General features: G+C 49.0%; 1 protein-coding gene across 4 annotated transcripts in view; it reads left to right on the forward strand.

Moving 5' to 3' along the window:
* The window catches only part of WDFY4 (WDFY family member 4), a 295,826-nt gene that overhangs the window by 194,546 nt on the left and 81,560 nt on the right, over window positions 1-19,720 (forward strand). For all 4 annotated transcript variants that reach the window (XM_019444889.2, XM_019444887.2, XM_019444885.2 and 1 more), the window contains 2 exons: window positions 11,254-11,402; window positions 17,102-17,222. In XM_019444889.2, coding sequence (XP_019300434.2) covers window positions 11,254-11,402; window positions 17,102-17,222 — 270 coding nt within the window. The remainder of the gene's footprint in view (window positions 1-11,253; window positions 11,403-17,101; window positions 17,223-19,720) is intronic.

Here is a 19,720-nt window from a genome sequence, read left to right on the forward strand (position 1 = left end):
CTCCTCCATCTTCAAAACTGGCTACTGCAGGTCCAGTCTTCTCCCTCTTTGGACCTTGCTGGCCCCTTTCTGCCTCATCTACGCCTACCTTCCTCTCCCTTCACATCTCTACCACTGGCCAACTCTTCTGTCGTCCTCTTCTGCCACCAAGGGGAGAACACTGGACCCATCAGATCATCTGGGATAATCTCTGTATTTTAAAGTCTTCTGATTTGTACCTTAATTTCATCTGCAGGTTTTTTTCAAGCAGCACCTAAATTAGCATCTGATGGGAGCATTGGGGACAAGGTTCTTGGGGGACAGCTGTGGAAAACTGCCTGCCAGTTAGTATCACTCAGGGTCCATAGCCTACCTAATCTGTGTCCTCACCTACCAAGGGGAGCCTCTGCAGGTGGCCTGGCTCCCATATACCTCCTAAGCCCAACCTGATGGTTCTAGCCCTAACTGGGCTGCACCGAGGGCAAGTTCTGAAGTTTATCATCATAGCCAAGAGCTAGTCTTAGCCTCAGTCTATGCAGCAGGTGGATGACGTTGGTAACTGTTTTGGTCTCTGAGAGTTTTGTTTTTGCAGGTTGTCCTATCCAGTGGCATTTCCCTCAGGGGTCCTGTTGGAGGTGGTGGTGGTGGGAGGGGAAGCCTGAGGCCCACAGGTAATTGACTTTGCTAGCTCCTGAGAGGCAAGACAAGACCAGGAAGAGACAGTTCTCCCACCCTCCCCTGTCTTGTACTTAAACTTCAGTCTTTCTTGGTCTCCATGTCACACAGCAGGAAACTGTCAAGAAGCGCCACACGTGGCTTGTTGTGGTAGCAGGGATCTCCAGGCTGTGTAGACAGGAGCATGCCGAACTCAGCAGGCGCTGAGAATAGGAGCAGTCCCTTTTCCACTTAGCACTTCGTATCCCCTGGCCTGCCTGGAGGGGACAGCCTGGGGGCTGGGGGCCCAGATGAATGTCAGTTCCCTGGAACCAAAGACTGAGCAGCTGCAAAGTCAAGGTTATTCCTGCCATTATCTGGACATTCGTTCTTTTCTCAAGCTGTTTTGATTCATTTCACTGGGTTATGTTGTTGCCTCTGGCTTCCTGGTAAATTATAGGAGAGGTTATTTTCCGATTCAGCCTGAGTTTCTCCAGGATCACTGGAACCAAAACACTGGACACACTTGCTCCCTGGAGAAGGAGGTGTGGGAGGAGAGCAGCCAGGGCCACGTAGGGTCAGGCTTCCCAAAGGCAGGATAGTGGGGGGCAGAGGCTACAGGCAGACTTCGTACTGACCCCCTTACTAAGCCCCGTCTCCACCACTTACAGGCCTAATGACTTTGAATAAAGTAGTGGAATCACTTCTGACCTCATCCCTAATCCCATCTTTAAATGGGATTATACTCCTTGACTCACCAGTTTGTATCAAAGATCAAAGGTGTACTGTGTGCCCCTGCCTGAAACTCTGTTTTCCATGCAGAGGGAGCTCTAGGTGGGTTGTATCTGCTGTTATCACTGTAGACCATTGCTCCTTTTATAGTTAAGAGAGAGAGAGAGAGAGAGAGAGAGAGCAAGCCAGGAAGAGAGGCAGAGAGAGAGAGAGAGAGAGAGAGAGAGAGAGAGAGAATCTGAAGCGGGTTCCACACTCAGCATGGAGCCCAACAAGGGTTCAATCCCACAACCCTGGGATCATGATCTGAACCGAAATCAGATGCTCAACCAACTGAGTCACCCAGGTGCCCCATTCCTCTTCTTTTAATACTACCTCAGGATTTGTTCTCTCATTCCAAGAAGGAAGGAGGTGTGGGGTGCAAACCCCGGTACTTAAGTCATGACCTTGAGGAAGTGGGAAAGGGTCTGTCAGTGCCAACAACGAAGTGCTCCTATGAAAACCTGGCCCCAGATGGCCTGACTCCTGGGATGCTCCTGTGAGGCAAGGTGTGAGTGACTGGGCACAATGCGAGACTCAAGGGGTCTGAGTGGCGCTGCTGTCCTGCTGAGATGGTGGAAGATGAGGCAGAGAGTCAGAGGAGAGCCCATGAGAGACCAGGCCTATTGGGATGGGGCTCCCAGAGGACTTCTTGAATCCACCACAAAATGCAACACTTTGTGAGAAAGAGAGAAGTTGCTGGGTTTGGGGCATAGATTAGCATGTGGTGAAACAGAGTGAGTTCCTAAATTTTTTATTTATTTATTTTTTAATTAAAAATATTTTTTTAATGTTTATTTATTTTTGAGAGAGAGAGACAGTGTGCAAGAGGGGAAGGGGCAGAGAGAAAGAAGGAGACACAGAATCTGAAGCAGGCTCCAGGCTCTGAGCTGTTAGCCCAGAGCCTGACGTGGGGCTTGAACCTATGGACCAGACTGTGAGATCATGACCTGAGCTGAAGTCAGACACTCAACCAACTGAGCCACCAGGGCCCCTTTTAAAAAATTTTTTTAATGTTTTTTTATTTTTGAGAGACAGCGAGACAGAGCATAAGCGGGGGAGGGCAGAGAGAGAGGGAGACACAGCATCTGAAGCAGGCTCCAAGCTCTGAGCTGTCAGCACAGAGCCCAAAGCGGGGCTTGAACCCATGAACCGTGAGATCATGACCTGAGCCGAAGTCAGACGCTCAACCAACTGAGCCACCCAGGCACCCCTATTTTAATTTTATTTTTAAATTTTTCTTTTTTTTTTCAACTTTTTTTTTTTTTTTTTTTTTTTTTTTTGGGACAGAGAGAGACAGAGCATGAATGGGGGAGGGGCAGAGAGAGAGGGAGACACAGAATCGGAAACAGGCTTCAGGCTCCGAGCCATCAGCCCAGAGCCTGATGCGGGGCTCGAACTCACGGACCGCGAGATGGTGACCTGGCTGAAGTCGGACGCTTAACCGACTGCGCCACCCAGGCGCCCCTATTTTTAAATTTTTCTTTAGTGTTTACGTATTTTTGAGAGACAGACCATGAGTGGGGGAGGGGCAGAGAGAGAGGGGAACAAGTCCTTAAATTTAAAGCAAGAGGCAGGAAGGAGCGTGAGGAAGCAGGCTGCAGAAACCCAAGAGCATCCTGGGGCAGAAGAGTAGAGTCAGGTCTACACTAGGAGCTCTCCATGGAGCAGGCCCCGGTGGGCTGTGGGGGCATGCGCCCCCCCCCCCGACTTGCCCCCCTCCCCTCCCACACGTCCACCAGCCAGGCCCTCACGGCCCACGCGCACCTGCTCACCACTGCCCCGTAGCCGAGGCCTCCTGGGTGGACCTGTCCTGGTGTCCCGTGTATGCCCATAGCACTCTGCTCACTCTGCTGCCAGAACCCCCTCATCTCAGGGCTCTGACGCTATTTCTGAGTCTTCCTGTGGGTGGGTTCTTGACAGGCACGGATGCGTTTGAATTTATCCTTGTCCCTCCCTTTCCTGACATGAAGGATTTGTGCTCTGGAAAGGTCTGCTGAACTGGCGAGTGCAGCTGTGTGAAGAGGTGCCCACAGGGAGCCAGCTGGATGTACGTAGCTCTCAGAGCGGGCAGACTGCCTGCAGCCATGACCTGGGTCTTCCCTCGGGTCCCTCAGGGCCTGGCTGGTCGGTGGAGCCTCTCTGGGAGCAGGTGAGACATGGCTGAGCAGGGCCTGGCTTCCACCGCAAATCCACCCCCACCACCGAGGAGGCAGATGCCAACAGTTTGGGCCCAAGAGGGCAGCTTGGCACAGGGCAAGTGCTCCGACTGGACTCAGAGCCGCCTCCTGCTCTTTGTTTATTGCTATGGCTGGACGTCTGGAGCCGTTGCTCTGTGTCCTTTACACAGTACCTCATCTTGTCTCAGGGCCTCTGAGGGTGGCTGCCTCACTTCTCTTTCCCAGGTGGCAAGAGTCAGGCCTCATGTGCCTGCCAGCTGAAATTGCTGGAATTTGATGGCAGATCTGTGTCATTCGAAATTCATGTGGTTTTCTGCTTTCTTCCAGCTCACTGTGTCGAGCCAGTTACCCTAAACTCCCCACTGCCCTCCCCTTCAGCAACCTTCCTGTACTGGGGCTCACGGATGTTGGCTCCAGGCCCTCTTGCGTTTCTTTTGTAAACTTTCTGGTTAACACTGGCCCAGGCGGGCAGGCCTCCAGGTCCCTCACCACACACAGCATCTCCGCACAGGACACAGCAGGCCAAGCACGTGCCATCCTGCCCGCCTGCTCATGCCCTAGCCTCGGGTCCAGTTTACTGCTTGTCAAGAGCGGGAACTGGACCTTGAGGAAGGACGATTTGTGGCACTGACCTTTGACCTGTGAATATGTTCCAGCAAAAATATACAAAGTTTGCCCAGAGCAGGTGCATGTGTATATTTGGAGGGGGAGGGGCAGTGGTACCCTCAGTATTTCTTCAGGCCGCTACTTTCTGCCTGTATTGAGACATTTTGTAGCAAGAGTTCTCTGTAAACTAGGTATTCCCCTGACTCGGACATCTCTGTTAGAACTTCTGGGCCTGTATTTTTTCCAAATTTCTAAGAAAGCACACTCAACAAGAGTGTGTGGCCGATGCATCCGTGCTCAGAAAACCTGGAACACTGGCCGTCAACTAGCCATCATGTAAGCTGGACAGGCAGCCCCACGGTAAGTCCCTGCTTCCCCCTGCCCTGCCCCCTCGGAAGTGCTTTGCCAGAACAGTCCAAGGAGACTCTCTAGGTTGTGACCTCTTTCCAGGCTCCTGGGTGGCCCACCCCTGCCAGGGGCCTCCAGGGGAAGCAGGCAGGGCTGGGGCTCCAGAGTGGCAGCAGCTTAACTCCTGTCTTTTTGCGAACATTGGAGCTCTGACCACTTCCAGCGATACCTGGGACTGTGATTATTCTGTGCTCCCCTTGCGTCATTGATTAATGATTCCCAGAACCACAAACACATTTCTCTGCAACCAGCTCCATGTGACGTGAGAAGCGGTATATGTAATGCATACTAATCATGGGTCCGAGTTAACCACCGTGCCGTTAGGGACAGTCCTTTGTACCCTGCCACATAAGCTGCTCTTAGAGGTGAGTCTCCACTTGGCAAAATGGGCTTCTGAGACCCAGACCAGAGCCAGAAGTCAAGTGGGAGTTGTGTTTGCTGTTGCTGTTCGCTTTGATTACGTGGACAACTAAAATTAATTTCAATACAGACTCCGTGTGAAATATTAGCTCGGGCTTGCTTGCAAGGAATCAGGTCAAAGGGAGTTATTTTTGGTCTGGACAGCAGAGAGCAGCATCAGGCTCTTCCCAGATGTTTTGAGCGGAGGCCCTTTATGGGAAGCAAAGACGTGTGTTAACCTTCCTGGGTAGTACCTCCCTGTGTAGGTGAACAGTCCCGACTGGCTTTCTAAGATGTAGAGATGCACGGGTCATACCTACTTAACCCCTTCTGCGACTCTGTCCACCATATTTTGTGCACAAGGCCATTCCCCAGCTGGCCCTGCGGCCTCCCTGGACCTTGTCTCCCTCGCCCTTACATGTATGCGCACACAGAGGACACACACACACACACACACACACCTGACTTTTTACTCTAATTGCATACAGCTACTTATGATCTCCAAACATGTCCGGCTGCTTCAAGACTGTGCCATGGAATGCTTCTCCCATTTTTACTCTTCTTTATTCCTAACCCCAGCCTTGAGGTCACCTCCTTGGGAACTGTTTCTCTTATGTCAACCCCATCCCCTCTCTCACCCCTGTCTGGGCCAGACAGCTCCCTCTGTGTCCCCGGTGCCTGTATTTCCCCTGTCCATGCTGTGCCAGGATGGTTGATACTCTTCTCCCTCCTGTTAGACCACGAGCACCATGAAGGTGTGCTTTATCTCCCTTTGTGCCTGACGGGTGTGGGATACACACTGAACATTCAATGCAGGTCTGAGAAATGAATGCATGAACGAACGAACAAATGAATGAGCTATAAGCAGCACGCTTATGTGAGAGGAGACCTCATCTTTCATAGCTTTGCTGGTGTCTGTGAGTCCGTTTCTCGAAGTGTGGTCTTCAACATCATCTAGGCTTCTTATTAAACTGCGGATTCCAGGTCCCACTCTGTACCTGCCAAACCAGAACATCTGGGAGTATAGCCTGGGAATGTGAACTCCAGCAAGCTGCCCAGGTGATTCTCATGCATTCTCTTTGGATAAATGCCCGAGATACACACACACACACACACACACACACACACACACACACACGTCTGGGTTTTGCAACATTCAGAGCTGCCCGGGCTAGAAACGTGCTCCAGTTTCAATCAGTCACCAATGTGTAAATCCTTAGCAAATGCATGCTTTGAATAGTCGTCAATATGTTTCACATTACGCTGGTGCAATTTCCATCCTTTCCATCTGGTCTCCTGTGAGCCCGCCTTGAAAGGTGGGGAGGCTCAGCTCTTTGCAGGCTTGCCCGTGGAAGTGGCGCCTGCAGGCAGGCAGGGGGCATCCCCGCTCCTTGTCTGAAAAGATGAGCTGCTATCAAGCATTATATTTCCTCTCAGATTTGCCAAATTGATATAAAAATAGTATCTTTTTATTGTTTTAAGATACATTTTTGGGGCACCTGGGTGGCTCAGTCGGTTGAGTGTCCGACTTTGGCTCAGGTCATGATCTCACAGTCCGTGAGTTCGAGCCCCGCGTCGAGCTCTGTGCTGACAGCTCAGAGCCTGGAGCCTGCTTCTGATTTTGTGTCTCCCTTTCTTTCTGCTCTTCCCCCACTTGCAGTCTGCCTCTCTCTCTCTCTAAATTAAATAAACATGAAAAAAATTTCTTATAAGAAAAAGATACATTTTTTTTATGACTATTATGACCAAATACTCGACTGAAAAGTGATCAAGATGCCAGAGTTCACACGTAGCCAACATAAATGTAATTTACACAGTCTCTCTCTGTTTTGATGCTTAACTTTTTTGAGAAATGAGGATACTTATTCTATGTGCCAGTATAACAACATGTATTGACAGCAGGGTCTAGGCAGGCAGAAGATGGACAAAAGGGACACATGACCCATGTGTGCAGGGTTAAAGCTTTATTTGCAGTAGATTTTGCATACAAATATAAGGAAATGTACACATCTGCTCTGCTCTGGATGTCTCACAGGACAGCTCTGCGTCTGTTTTTCTACCCATCAAATTCAGGCATTGCACTAACTTGCAGACTAATGATACTGGAAAGAACTTCAAAGAGCCTCCAGCTGACCTTCCCCTTTTGCAGATGTGCACACTGAGGCCCGACTCTATGAGAATGTGCTGGCAGGGGCTTCGAGGGAATGTCCCAGCAAATTATTGCCCCTGTAACTTCAGCTCTGGGAGTTTTGGATTTCCAGACAACCTGTTCCTTATCATACACAAGGCCAGGTGCGGCCACACACTTAGTTATCCACCTGCCAGGAATGATAATATATTATCCAGCTGATCTTAAAAAAAAAAAAGAAATTCTACTTCTGAAGCTGAAGTTCCTCTCTTTTTGGAGTGATCAATAGAATCACGGCATGAGGGATTTCTTAATCATGAGTAAACTTGGGGAGGCAACCCTCCCAGGGCTAATTTAAATGGAAGAGCGGGTAATAGTTCACTTGGGCTCATTTTTTAGTTTTTAAAATGCCATTCTTTTCTAGAAGAATCAATTTTTAAGCTATTAACCCAGCTCTCACCAGACGTTTTTCTTGTGGTTTGATTTATTCTGGTTGTTACTTAATCCCCCCCAAAAGAAAAGCCCAGGAGATCATAGGAATGTGCCCCAGCCCCTACCATTGGCTCCAAAGAAGTTGGGCGAGGGTGGGGCTTCGTGGGGGAGGGGACAGGTTTGGAGGTGCACAGACCAGTGCTACATCTCACTGTGTGAACTTGAGGATGAAGTCTCCTCTGTACAAAGGGTTAGAGAAGAAAGTTTAAAGAAGCTCACATAACCCTTCTGATGGGGCTGGTGGGAGTATAAATTGGTACCACCTTGCAGGAGGGCAGTCTGGCAACAGAGGAGAATTTAAGGTACCCACACCCTTGGTCTGCAGTCCAACTTCTAGAAATACATCTTTCAGATTTACCTGAGTGTTCTGAGGGACATAGGTACAAGGATAGTCACCACGGCATTGCTTGTGATGCCCAAACGTTAGAAAACAACCTGATTCCATAGGGGATTGGTCGACTAAGTTCTAGTACATCCTTGCAAGGAAATAGCCTGTACCTATTAATAAGAGGGAGACAACTGTGTAAGAAGCGATTTGCAAGGGTCTCCAAGATGGGCCATGAAGGGAAAAAACTAGATGTAGAACAGTAAGCATATGAATATGCTATTTGTATAAAATAAAAAAGGATATGTATACAGTATCTTATACATTCTTAAGTATAGAATATACTTATTTTGAGTGTATATACTGTAGGAGAGTTACAACTTTCCCCCTACCCCATTAGAGGCTCCAAACAGACCTAAGAATTAAGGTGACAGAAGACAGATTAACAGGATAATACGGATTTTACTTTTACAGGTACATGGGAGCCGTCACAGGAAAATGCAGAGCCCCAAAAGTGGTTGGGCCTAAGTGCTTAAGTTGAACAAAGTATAGTAATTGTGAAAAAGTAACTAAAAGATACAGGGAGGCTCAAGGGAGGTAAGGGTTTGTCCAGCCAGATTTGTTTGTACAGATTTCCCTAGGTCTGACCTCTCTGTCTCTGGTGCTAAGAGTGTTCGTTTCCTCCTAATATAGGGAGGGCATTTTTCACCTGGGAGTTATCCTTGCTTTCAGGAAGAAAAGCGTAGGCCAGAGTGCTGTTCCTGTACCTGCTGTCGTTTTAAGTGTCTTTGATGCAAAACAATCCTCGGGACAAAGTGGTGTATTTTGGGGTGGCACATGGGCTACCCTTCCATACAATAAAGTGGTGATGGTGATTGCCTCTGGGGAAGGCTTTCAGGGAAGCTGGAGGGCTCCACTCAATTGCCTACATCCCAAAGTAGACATTTATCCTCAATCCTTCCTATTATTATTATTGTTATTACTAGTCTTCCAGTCTGTTGAGTAGCAGTTCTTGTCGATTCTATCCCTTCTTGCTTAGCTTCCCTACTTGTCTCCTTTTTCCCACTTGCCCCTGCCACCCTATCCCAAGCCACCATTTTTCCACAGGACTACGGGAAGAGCCATGTGACTGACCACCTGCTCTTGGCTCCTTTGGATCTACTCTGCACCCAGCAGCCAGTGTCCTCTTTCACAAATGACCCCTCCCATGGCTTCCTATTGCAACGAGAAAACCCAATGGCCTTACCAAGATTCCAGGCCCCTCCCCAGACCTAAGCATGCCTACTTCTCAACTTCAATTCAGCCACTCTGACCTCTTTTCTGTTCCCCAGATCTACCCTTTCTGTCTGTAGGCTCCAGACTGGATATTCTTTTCCCCTGAAATGTTCTCTGAGTTTTCCATGGCTTCCCCACTTCCATAAATCAAGTCTCAGAGTTTGTGTAAAAGTGTCCCTACAAGCTTCTCTCTTCCTTGTTATCAGCCTATTGTTTCTCTCTCAGCACATAGCACAATTTGTGATCGTTTATTGGTTGATGTTGCATGCCTACTACCCCCTAGTAGGGGGTAGATTTTCCCCCTAGATTTTAAGCCCCGTGAGGATAGGGTTCTTGTTTATCTTGTCCATGCCTCTGTCCCCAAAGCCTAGCTCAGGGCCTGGCATATAGTAGGTGCTGAGTCCAAACTTGTGAATAGATGGCCGTATGGATGAATGAACAAAGTTGCAAATGAGTCCGTGGTAAATCGTGGCTCTGCAGGCAGGTTGAGGGCCAGCTCCTCTGACAAGGTAGATGCAGGAGAGGCCTGGGAGCCAGCAGCCTGCAGAGGGCTTGGGTTTTAGGAGCCAAGATAATTAGCTAGTTCTCACTTAGGAAAAATAGCTCAGAGATGACTTTCCCTGGATCACAGTGGGTAATGCTTAACTTGGAACCAAAAACCCTTGGCGGATCTTCATCTTCTGGGCTTGGCCCTGACTTTGATCCCATTTGATGCACGAGTTGGAGAACTGGTGTTCAAGGCCTGCTTTCCAGATTTCATCACTGTGGTCCTATTATTTCTCCCAACGGTGAGCAGGGAGCTTAGCTTCAATCCCAGGCTCAGCCACTTACTATGTGACTAATCTTGGGTGAGATTTTTATCTCTGGGACCTTTTTTTTTTTCCCCCAGTAGTAAAATCTCCCTTGCCTGCTTGAAAGGATTATATTGGTTAATACGTGTAAAATGTTTACAATGGCCATATGTTAGGTAGTTGAAAAAAATCAGTTCCTCTTTTGTGTAACTGGAATTAGCATAGAATTGCCCTGAGAAAATGTTGGCCTTGGCCTTGCTCTTGGTCCATTTGGGTTCCTGTCGTCTAGAATTCATTTCTTTCCTCACTTGTTCAGGAAAGTGTTTCATGTGAGGACCCACTTAGTCCTGACTTCCTGTAGGACTCTAGGTCATACCAAGACATTGTCCCAGGTCAGGCCCCCCCGGAAGCCAACTACGGGTCAGAGGTGTGTATGCGGGAAGTTCACCGGGAGGGATAATCACAGGATCGGGCAGGGGGAGAAAGGCAACTCTGAGGCTCTCAGCAAAGGCCTCTATGATTCCACAGAAGCTTGAGGTCTGGAGTGATTCTTCAGAGTTGGCTGGAATTGAGGCAAAGGGTGACTCTTCCAGCCCTACAGTGACCAGATATTGGGTACAGACAGCCACTGGGAAGGGGGCGTGACCTTTGGCCAGGCTTTCTCTTTAGCAGAGGTAATTCTGGAAAGCTGCCCGCATTTCCAGCCACTGAGAGAACCTGAGTCTGAAAGGAGGGATAGAGCATGGGCCTCCTCTGCACACACCTTGGACTAGCCTTGGCCTTGCAGAGACAGCAGTATCAGTCTTAACACTTGTGGGTCTAGGCAGACCAGTTCCACTCCTGGCTCAGCCACTCACCAGCTGGCCCCCTGACAAGCTCCTTCACCTCTGTAACTGAGGGATGCTGGTACCTTAAAAACCTTCCTCATTGTTAACTGCAGAATGTTTTGCGTGATTGTGCAGGAGGTAAAGTGAGACAGATTGTCAATATGCCCGAAACAGCAATAAATACTCATCTTGGTGGGGGTAGCGGTGGCCTTGGGTAAATGAGGTAACTACACAGGGCATTGGGTGTAGATGTGCCACTTAAACTCTGAAGAGCAGGGCAGCTCTCGGGCAGTGGCTCTGTCCCTCTTACAGGGCGCTACTCCGACGTCCAGTGTCTCAGTGGGTGACTGGTCATCCATAAGCATGATGGGCCTGCTTCACATGCACACGAACTGACCGTGACGCTGTTTCCCTCCAGGTGACACAGAAGTACTCCCTGGTGATCGTGCAGGGCCACCTGGTCTCCGAAGGGATCCTGCTTTTTGGCCATCAGCACTTCTACATCTGTGAGAACTTCACGCTGTCCCCTGTGGGTGATGTCTACTGTACCCGCCACTGCTTATCCAAGTGAGTTCCCTGCTTCCCCCAGCAGATTCTTCCCTGAGCCTTAACTTCCTTCCCAGCCGCCCCTACTCCTACCCCGCCCACCTTGTTCTCTTTGTGGGCTGACATTTGTGCCTGAAACGGAGCCATGAGCTAAAAAAGAAGAACTGAGACATAGGCATCCATGACTGTGGCTTCCCAAAGCTGAAGTTTGGGGTGGGTAACAATGGGACTGCTCCTCATACCTCTCGTGATATGGGGCACACCTCAAGACAAAGGGGCTTCTCTCCTTAGGTTATTTCGGTGATTGAATCCAGTCCCATCAGCTTGCTCATTCAACAGCTTGTCGATTGCTCCTTCTGTGCAAACCATCAGACGGTGGCCCTCGTGCTGAGTGAGTGCACTCAGCAGCACAAATGGGTTCTTTTGGAAAGAGTTTCGAGCACACTGACATCACAAATTTATTACGAGAGGAGCCTTCTGGGATCACACTTGATGACGTGGGGCTAGTGTGGTGAGGGAGGGCTACTGGAGGAGGGAGGCTGAGATCTGGGTTCTGAAACATGGCTGGGATTTGGGTAGAAGTCAGACAAGTCTTTTTTTTTTTTTTTTTTTTTTATACCAACGAATACCAGAGGTCTTTGGCAGGAAATTCAGAAGTCCTTCTTTATAATCAAGTGTATTTGTTCAGGTAGCTCTCCTTGGTTAATTCTCTTGTGTTCATAATGTACAGCCATTCATTCAAAGTCAGATTGACTCTGTTCACACTTTGGCTAGGAGCTCAGTTGTCAGGTAATATGCCCCACCTGATCATCACATTTGATCATCACAACAAACATGGATGAAGATTTCTTGACTTTTCTGGTTTAGCAAAGGTTCAAATGATGACAAGATAACCTCTTCACCCGGAAGCTCTTAAACTAGTATCAAGTCACCTTGAGGGCTAGTTTAAACAGACTTCTGGGAACCCACCTTCACCCCAGTTTCCACTTTGATAGATCTGCCGGAGGGCCTGAGATTTTAACAAGGTCTTGGGTGATGCTGATGCTTCTGGTGTGGGACCACGCTTTGAGAACCGCTGTTTTAGACTATCGACAGAAGCACCAGAGCCTTACCTGCCAGTAACTTAAAAATTTTAACCCCTGGTTGTCGTTATCATTTCCAGCCTATGGCAGGAAGCAAGAGTTCAAGGAGTGTGAAAGAATAGATGTCAGCCCACCCTCCTTTGATTTAGATTTGCTTTAAAATGCTTGGCATTTTTCTTTCTGCTCATTTGCATCTTTTATTCATACCAAATGTTCACCGGTTGCTGCGAGTCTTCTGTGCTTTTCCAAGGCAGGAGGAGCATAATTAATCCTTGGCACATGCATCCCATCTTATTCCTCATGTTTTATTGATACTGATCAATACGGACAATGGGTCTGCAGACTTGCCTTTCTGAGAGCTGATGAAAGCTTTCTCGTCTACCTATCTGCATGGCATGCCCCTGTAATGACTTGCATAATCCATTGCTCCACTCTCCACCTCTGGTTTAAATCGAGTTAGTGTTAGAGAAGATGTTATTGATTAGGCAAATTGTGTTTATGAGGTGCATCTAATCATGATCAAATTGGCTACATCTGCACTTTTAATAGAAGCCCAGTTGTCGGGTTGTAGGTACTCACTTGATTTGCAATGACAAAGGAGACTTCCCGTGTCTGGAAGTGTGTTTTTCTAGAATGCGAGTAGGAGTGCAGTGAGAACAAATTACTACCCTGGAGTATCATTTGGGAATTGCTTAGGTAATTTTAGTCACCAGACCTCAAAGAAGTATTTGTTAACCAGACAGTGCTTTCTCTCTGAGGTCTTGTCTGCTGCCCTAAGAAACTTCTGGCACTCATGCAGATGCGGTTCTCAGAGACCAGCTATTAGATCATGTGAGATCAATGGGGATTAAGTCTTATTTTGACCATGGAGACTAAGGAAGATACATAAATAAGCAAGTTAAAAATAAAGCTAACGCAACCCTGAAATGTTTCTTTAAAAGACTGCCATCAAATTGAGTATAGTTGAGCACTAGACCTTGAAAGAAGCTCTCTGATGCACCATAAAAATATCCCAAATAAAACTCAGGAACAATGCAAATCCTCCAGCATTGATTGCGCTTGAGTACTTTGGAGCTTTCCTCAGAAGGTAAGGACCTTTCTAGATGGTTTATTTTGCTTTCAGTGAGATTGCCCATTACCTGAATAGAATGATTGTATTTGTTCCCTAAGGCTATATAACAAAGTACCAAAAATTGGGTGGCTTAAAAAACAAATTTATTGTCTCCCAATTCTGGAAGCTAGAAGGCCAAAATCAAGGTGTCAGCAGGGCCATGGTCTCTCTCCAGTTCTCGGAGAGGATCCTTCCTTGCCTCATAGCCTCTGGTGTTTCCCTGCAGCCCTTGCCTTTTCTTGGCTTGGAGACACATCATTCCAGTCACATGGCCACCTTATGTCTGTGTGTCATGAGATCTTCCCTCTGTGTGTGTGTGTGTGTGTCTGTCTGTCTCTGTGTCCAAATTTCCCCTTTGTTTAAGGACACCAGTCATATTGGATTAGGGCCAATCTTGACCTCATTTTAACACTACTACCTCTGTAAACACCCTATTTCTAAAAAAAAAAAAAAAAAAAGCCACATTCTGAGATACTGGGGGTTAGGATTTCAACATATAGCATATCCCTCTTGGAGGACACTACTCTACCCATAATAGTGTCAGGCAAGCTCACAAGGTATGCAACATTTGATTCATTTTGTTGGAATCCAAGCCATCCAACTGGCTCTTTGTGATAGGGTACTTATAATAAGACATTTTCTCCACATCAGTCAACAGTTCTGAGGCATCATTTCTCTGTTTAATTCAATTCAACAAATACTGGAAATCTGTATTGTGCCAGGCAACTGTGGTAGACTCCATACACACAAAGAGATAAGTCAGATGTGGGCTGAGTCTGGTAATGAGTTTATGATCTAGTGAATGATCCTGGGTATAAATTACAGGTATAAATTCTGACAATAATTGGATTAGCTCAGAAATAACTTCAAATATTTTAGTCTGAAGTCCACTTTTACTACCAAAGACCAGGTCAACCAATAGGATTACCACTTGGTTCACTGTGGTTTCCCTAGTTAAGAATATTAAAAAGGATACTGTAACCACTGTGGCAAACTTGCATTTATCATGATAGCTGTCATGCAAAACAGTAGTGAATAGCATCCTATAAACTGTGGCCACAGCTCCATCTAAAGAAGGACATGAATCAGCTCCTCCTTTCTTTTATCCATTGGCCTTAAGGGCCTGAACTCTGCCTTAATGCACAGAACAGGGAGAATACAGTGTTGGCAAAGAGACCCAGTCATAGCTGTGTGACTAACACTAGATAAGATGGAACTTCAACCTGGACTCACATTAGTGAACTCAGTAACGTTTTTTACACTTTTGTCTTCCTGAGCATTTGGGTCTGTCTGAGCATTCCTGCCGTATCAGGTTATTCTATCTCTACAAGTAGGAGAAAAATGAATGCATTTCCTCCTAAAAGCTCCTTCCTGAAAGCATTTTCCAGAACATTCTTCCTCACGTCATCAGTGTCTCAGAGCGCTGGGTTGCAGGACCAGTCAGCACAGGGGGAGCTGCAAGGAGCGAGCTTGCAGGGAGAGCTCTGTAAAAGCTAGTGGGTCTTTCGGCCTCAGAGGAGATAGGGTACTGATGAATGAGCTTCAATTTTAGAGTCAGAGGACCTGGGTTTGAAACCAGTTCCATGTGACCTTGGAAAAGTCACTTTTCCTCTTTGGAATGCAGTTTCCTCATTTCTGATATGGGAATACTAATGGCACATGCTCTGTAAGGAGGTTATGAGGTTTAAATTAAACAACAGACAGGATGTGCTTGGCAGGCTGTAGGACCTGATGCTTGTCAATCCACTCAACAAACATGCCCAGAGCTCTGGGGAAGATGTGGAGGGTGGAGAGCCGTGGGCATAGGTCCGTGCCCCAGGGAACTCACTCATAGTCTGCTGGGAAAAGAACCAAATGTGTGGCTAAAGCACAGATGATGTTTGCTGTGGTTCCTGCAAGTAAGGGGCTACGGGAGCACGGAGGCAACGCCACTGCCATTCTCACCAGTGCCTTGACCGGAGATGCTGGTTGACCTAAGCTGGGAGTAGGAACCAGAATTACCACCACGGCCCCATGGGGAGTCAGCGAAGTTCAGCAGAAACTCAGCTTACCCCTGATGGCAGGGACAAAGAGCCTTAGCCGGAAGATTTGAATTAAAGCACCTAGGCAGAAGTATCCAGAACCAAAGCCACCTTTGTATTTGATCAGTTCTACAGCATTGTGGCTCAAGGCAGAGATCTGAGAGGCTTGTGCTTAGAAGGGGCAGGAGGAGCTGCAAAGGGCTGAGTCTCCATCCTGGAGGGCTGGCTGTTCAGGAGGCTAAGCCAGGCTCAGGCTGTGACCCCCCCAGGAGCAGCCTCCGCTTCCACCTTCAGGAACCATTCTGCATTGTGCTCAAGGGCACGCCCTCAGCACTGCAGACGCCAGGCCACCCCCACTGACCCGTGACTGGAGAAGCCCTGCTGACCGGTGTGACAAACCGATCTGTCTGCTTCCCCTGGGAAGGGTGGCTCGGAGGCCTGGTGTCCTGCTCCGTAGGCTGGGTGGGGAGGGCCACACTCAGAGCTGGGGTGGCGAGGAGGGGAGATAGCAGCCATCGCCGCCACCTTGTGCTGCTGCGGGGGCTCTTTCAGTTCTCGGCTCTTCATATCTGTAGTTGATACACAGGCTTCTTGGGGACTGGGGTGCCTGGGAGGCCCCTTGTTGCTCAAGTCCCCAAAAGGCATTTGATCAGAGCTTTTCCAGTCACATACACAGTTTAACTTTGCTACATAACTCAGAAGTTCAGAAATGTAACTCTATACCTGAAATCAGTTTTATGTCTCAAGTCCCCATTCATATTGGTGGTGAAAAGCTTTATCTGGTTACCGAAAGGTGTTTCCGTTACTTGCATTGCACAAGTTGTCCCCTATGGGATAAATCTTAGTCAAATTCACAGTTCTCCCTTTCTCCCCTCTCCCTCTCTTCCCACAGGAGAGTCGTTCTGACCTCTGAGGGGGCTCCTGGCTCTGGGTCGGGGCTCTGGGGGCCACCGCTGATGCTGTGGCCAGTATCCTCCAGCCCACCAGTGCTCTCAGCCCGCTGCACACCTCTTTGGGGCTCAGGGGTTCTCTGCACCTTTCTCCCCTGGTACTCTAGATGCCATCCCACATGGGTGGGCCACCCCAGACCCCATGTTGCTGAAGCCAGGCTTTTTTATGGAGGCTCATCATCTTTCTGCCCCTGCCTTCTGGCCTGAACTTTCTCCATGTGTAATGGGGTGTCTCTTTCACTCTTCTCCACCCCCTCAACCCTACACCTAGATAGCCTTCTTACACTCACCCCTTGCATCCTGTGCCACTGTCTGCCCTGGAGGCTGTCGCCTCACCGGGTGACATGGATGCCCCACCCTGCTCCAGGGCAGGGCCGACCCAGGCAGGAACTCAGAAAGGGTTTAGCAGGTCAGCGGTGCCAGCACCCTAGCTGGTCATGATTGCAGCACTCCTCCTGCAGTGTCTCCAGAAACATTGGGTCCGGGGTGTCGCGGGGCAGGAAGGGGAACAAGCCCTCCAGACACCCTCTCACTGCATGTTGTGTTTCCTTTTCAGCATCAGCGATCCATTCATTTTCAACATGTGCAGCAAAGACAGGTCCTCCGACCACTACTCGTGCCAGAGGCATAGCTATGGGGACCTCAGGGAGCTCCGGCAGGCACGCTTCCTCCTGCAGGTATGCCCCGGGGAGGGGGCAAGAGGGAGAACCATCTTTTCATGGAAAAAGCATCTAGGTGCTATGGAGGCCCCATCTGAAAGTGTGGGACACCTCTGTGGCCCCCTTCACACCTGTGCATAGCCCAGTGCCTTTGGGACCCATCTGTGAGTCCGCTGGCTGATGTTGGGCCTGGCTTCCAGGTTGGCAGTGCTGAAGTCTGCTTCATTCTCTCCCCATTTCCTCCTATTTGGCTGCTGGGACCTTCTCTCTCTTACTGTGTCATTTAGGATCCAGTCTCTTTGCTTTCCTTTTCCCTTGACATGTCCCAGAGCAACCTTGGAGATGCTGGAATACAGGACAGGACAGCTCCGTTGCCCTGTGGCAGAGCTGAAGACTAAGAGTCAAGGGTCAGCCTGCCTTATCTGAGCCTGTGGACCCCTCCGCTGACCTCTGTCCCTCCCCTCTGCCCTCCGCACAGGCTCAACCATCTTCAAGCTCCTGGGCACTTCCTGGGTCAAGTGGTTTGGAGATCTCTTGATTGTCTCCTCCAACCAGGGTCCCAGAGCTTCACCCAGTGCCTTCAAGGACTCACAAGGGGCTAACAGAGCCAGTACCCTTCAGAGTCAGGGCTTTGCTGAGACTTTTCACTTCAGGTGCGAAGGGAGGAGCCCCTGCTGGCCGCAGACACATCTGGGCCTCTCCAGCCCAGCCTTACAGCATCGAAGCTGCATCCGGAAGGCCTCCCAGGCGTCTGGCAGAGGAACAGGAAGAGAGGAGGGACCACCCTTGTGGGAGGGGAGGGGCCTAAACCTTCTTTCACCCTTTCTGGAGAGTCTCTGTTCTGCTAAGGCCAATGGGGGATGGGGTTGGCTCTAATCAACCTAGTAATGAGTGTTTTATCTGTAAATGTCTTTGGGTCTGTAATTCATCCTGTGATCCTCCTGCCTGGGGGCCTTCTCACTATTTTCTGACACTGAAGCTCAGGGGGGCCTTTCTAGGGGGCTCATTCTCGAAAGGATCAGCAAGCTGCTGGAATCCAACCAGCCCTCTTCCTCCCTCTCCACTGATTTTGCCCACAAAGTGTTGGTTCTCATCTTGCCTGACCTTAGTGCGCTTCCTTGCAAGGACAGTAAACTAGAAGGTGAAAACTGGAAGAAGCCTCGCCCTGAGGGTTCTAGACAGTGTGGCTGGCATGGGCCTAGTCCAGACCACGGCCCTGACACTGTAGCATGTTTGAGCACAGGCGACCACGTCTTGTCTCTTCCACCATTACATATATAGCACTCAGCACACTTTTTGGCACATCTAAATACTCAAAATTATTATTTTATGATTATGTCTACCTTATAGATTATATATAGTAGCACATAGGTATCAGCAAGTGAGTTTCTTTCCCCTCAGTAAACAGTGATTGTTTCCAGATGTTCGGTTAGCCTGACAGTGGTGAAAAGGAGAAGCGGGAGAGCTTGTGAGCAGGGCCAAGTAGTGTGGGAGTTAGGGGCGGGGAAAGCTTGTGAGCATGGCCCTCATCTCTCTTGGGTTCCCCTAGGAGAAAGTCAAATCTTGGGTGCTCAAGGTTGCCGGGGGAAGCCATTACATCTGCACTGATCATCTGCTTTGCACAGTGTTTATATTTCTATCGTAGAAAAATATGCAGGGCTCCCATATGCACCCCGACCCTGTCCAGAGGGGGTTGCGCTATCATCACAAATACTTTCCCTCTGCTCCGGAGCCCAGAACTGGACTTTGGAAGCACTACCAGTCAGGTAGAAACGGGACCTGACTCGGTTGTGAGATGCAGCGCCTTCCTCCATGCCCAGCACCACCACCCCCCACCCCCACCCCAGCCCTCGGAATTCTCTCCCTGACCTGGTCTCATCCCTGAGCCTCATCCTACATGTAGACTCTCTCTATGGCTGTTCCAAGTCCGTTATTTATACAGCTTGGATGAGAAGGAAGGGAGACAGGGAGGGAGGAGGGAAAGGAAATTATGTAGAGTTCAATTAGACATTAACAAAATACCTTTGCCATGTCAGCATGGCCACATCAAAATGGCTCTGCAAAACGAGTTTGGCAAAGCACCCTGTGCCTACAGGTCTATAGGTCGACATACAGTGTTGCCCAGATTGTGAGATGCACCCAGCCACCCCCCCATCTACCCATCCCCTAATATTTCTGATGAGGTGAGTCTCTGGTTCAGGAAACCAAACTTGTGACCCAGAAGTGGAGGAGTCTGAAGGTATCACCAGGCCCTTTCCTCCCTCTGTCTATTCCTTATCTGGCTTATCCTGGGAGTGGGGCTCTTGCTTCCTGCTTCAGTCAAAGAAAGTCTGAGGCCCTCCTGCCCTCCTACCGATTTTGTGGGGACTCCCTTCATCAGTGTCACTAAAGTCTTTGTACCCCCTTAGAAGGTTGCAAGAACCAACCAGAAAGGGTTGTCTGACACAGAGAACCAAATGACCCATTGCTAGTGGCTCTGTGGCCTGGGTTTCTCCATTTCAGGCAACTTCAGTAGC

The sequence above is a fragment of the Panthera pardus genome, unplaced genomic scaffold, assembly GCF_024362965.1.
Source record: "Panthera pardus isolate Hobbes unplaced genomic scaffold, ASM2436296v1 HiC_scaffold_22, whole genome shotgun sequence".
Classification (NCBI taxonomy): Eukaryota; Metazoa; Chordata; class Mammalia; order Carnivora; family Felidae; genus Panthera; species Panthera pardus.